Here is a 2,508-nt window from a genome sequence, read left to right on the forward strand (position 1 = left end):
GCACCATAAAAGCTTGGCCCTATAACTCAATAAACGCTCTCAGTTGCAAGCAGCCTCTGAGTTGTTTGTCTTCTGTTAGCCAATTCGCCGACTCCCTATTCACCTATAATCTTCTTCGAGTTATAGAACCGAGCCCAGTGACTGTGCTGGTCTGCGGCAATTGAGAAGCTTAGTAATTGTTAAAAGTTAGAAGTATCATGTTGGTTAGAAGGAGTTTTTTTTGTTGGTTATCAGGGATGGGAAGGGAAGGCAGGGAAAATATCTAGATAGGTTGGAAAAAAATGACTATCTATTTGTACCAAAGATTACCAGGGGTAGGAGGGAGAGGGAAAGGGGAAGCTTTTGTTTGGGAGGCATTGAGCTTAATGATAATAGGTGGTAGAAATTTTTGACAAGGATAGCAATAATGGTGGCACAACATGAGAAATGTCATCAATGTCCATGAGCTACAAATATGGAAATTGTTATATTGGTGAATGTCTTGTTGTATATGTTTTTACCACAATAAAATTTTTTAAAAGCATCATGTTGGAGTTTCTAAGAATGTTTTTCCCCAGTCTTAGAACATGGTGCCCTCTGTGACAGAACACTTAAAACTGATTCTGATGACAGTAGGTGCCCAAAGCAGGAGACAAACTACCAGAGTTGTAGACTCTGAATCAACAAATACTCAGGACACTGACCATACCAATTATTAGTATTCCCAATCCTCATAGTTATTGAAATACAACATCTTGAGCAAATAAAATTTATAAACAATTCTTTTTCTCCTTTACCATTCTACTAATTGTCCTAGCCTAAAGAGAATGAAATTTTAATTTACTAAGCAGTCTATGGCATACGAATTAGTCTATGCTATAATCATGGTGATTCCAAATTCCTATCTGCCCCTTAGGAGCTGATGGATAGCTCTTACCCATCTCCATTTGGCTCTATGTGAAATCATCCTCATTTCTCTACACTAATCAGCTTTTAGTAAAAGAATGGAAGAAGAATAAAATACTCCAAGTCAGATCAGCATCTGATTCACAGAATGAAAAACTTTTTGGTTTCAAGATGAGCAATGGTAATGCCCTAAAAAAAGTTGACCCAACTTTGTTTTTATTTACTAAAAGCAGCTCATTGCAGAACACACATGATTTATCGTTTTTCTCTATAGGGCTACAGAACTTTAATCCATAGCTCACGAAAGGGTACAAGAGCAGCTTGAAAATTATGCTGAGCTTAATTATACTTAATGTGAATTATTCAGAAGTGCAGACAGAGACTAAAAATTTATTTCATATGAAGGAGTTTGACATTTTAATTGGTCCTTCAGAATAGAGACAAAACAATTTCCTCTCAAGAAAATTTACATCTTCCCTATCTGAGCCGCAGCCTCAGCCAAGCAGAACTTCATTAACAAGATTAATTATCACGCCAATGTCTGCTTCACCAGGTGTATGGCCCAGGTGAAAAGAGGAATACAAAGTAATGACCAACATGTCTAACAGATCAGAGTGATTCAAATAGAGGGGTAAAAAAAAAAGACAGATTGAGCTACCATACCTTGGTCATTAGCCATTTTGTCAGGGTGTTCCACTGCGAGGGAAAAAAAAACAAAAACAATATTATTCGACTATGACAATTCTCAGCAAGAAAGCTGACATATCAAATCAACACTTTTCTTAGCAAGTTTTTATATCAAAGGCAATGTCTTATGAAATAAAATTGATAAGGAATCAAGGCTTATGAAACTATTCCTACCTATTTCAGAAGAAATCAGAGTAACTAAAGTGAAGATACTGTCTTTGCTGTACAATTGCATTCTTAAATGTATGTTATCGATCACATCCCTCTAAGCATGAAGTTGGAATGATCATTATGTAGAAATGCAAGCATCATCAGGTAATTATCACTCATATATTTTAAGTTAAGGATTCTCTTTTATTGTTTCTCATGTTTTCGACAGGTTCTCACATACACTCCCCCGTCTCCAAAAGAAAAGCCACTGCCATGAGTCTCTTCTGACTCATAGGGACCCTGTCTGACCTAATAGAACTTGCATAAAGTTCAATAATAGAATATCATAAATGCAGATTAACGTAAATGACTTGGTAAATCTTTAGGCATTGTGAAGTTGTATTCAACTTCAGATGAGTCATGAGTAATGGTGTTTAAAATAACTGTTTTTAAATTTGAAAATATCCCTAACTTAAAAAAAAGTGCCTTTTTTGCTAACCAAATGTAACTATATAGAGGTAAACCTCTAATATCACTGCTTTTCTAGAAATTGTGATTTGACATTTTGATCCATGCAGACCTTTGTGTAGTACATAATGTTATACATTAAGTGTCTCTTAATTGGAATTTTATCAACTGCTAACCAGAAGGCTAGGAGCTCTGGTAGCATAGTGCCTAAGGCACCTGACTGCTCACCAGAAAGCTGGCGGTTCAAACCCACCAGCCACTCCTCGGAAGGAAGGTTGGGCAATCCTACTTCTGTAGTGATACTGCCTCGGAAACCCA

General features: G+C 36.6%; 1 protein-coding gene across 1 annotated transcript in view; it reads right to left on the reverse strand.

Moving 5' to 3' along the window:
- DCC (DCC netrin 1 receptor) overlaps nucleotides 1-2,508 on the reverse strand; it is a 1,113,394-nt gene that overhangs the window by 114,474 nt on the left and 996,412 nt on the right. Inside the window, exon 21 of the mRNA XM_007935560.2 lies at nucleotides 1,549-1,581. Coding sequence (XP_007933751.2) covers nucleotides 1,549-1,581 — 33 coding nt within the window. The remainder of the gene's footprint in view (nucleotides 1-1,548; nucleotides 1,582-2,508) is intronic.

Source organism: Orycteropus afer, unplaced genomic scaffold (assembly GCF_000298275.1).
Source record: "Orycteropus afer afer isolate SDZICR_OR568_19922 unplaced genomic scaffold, OryAfe1.0 scaffold00029, whole genome shotgun sequence".
NCBI classification, from domain to species: domain Eukaryota; kingdom Metazoa; phylum Chordata; class Mammalia; order Tubulidentata; family Orycteropodidae; genus Orycteropus; species Orycteropus afer.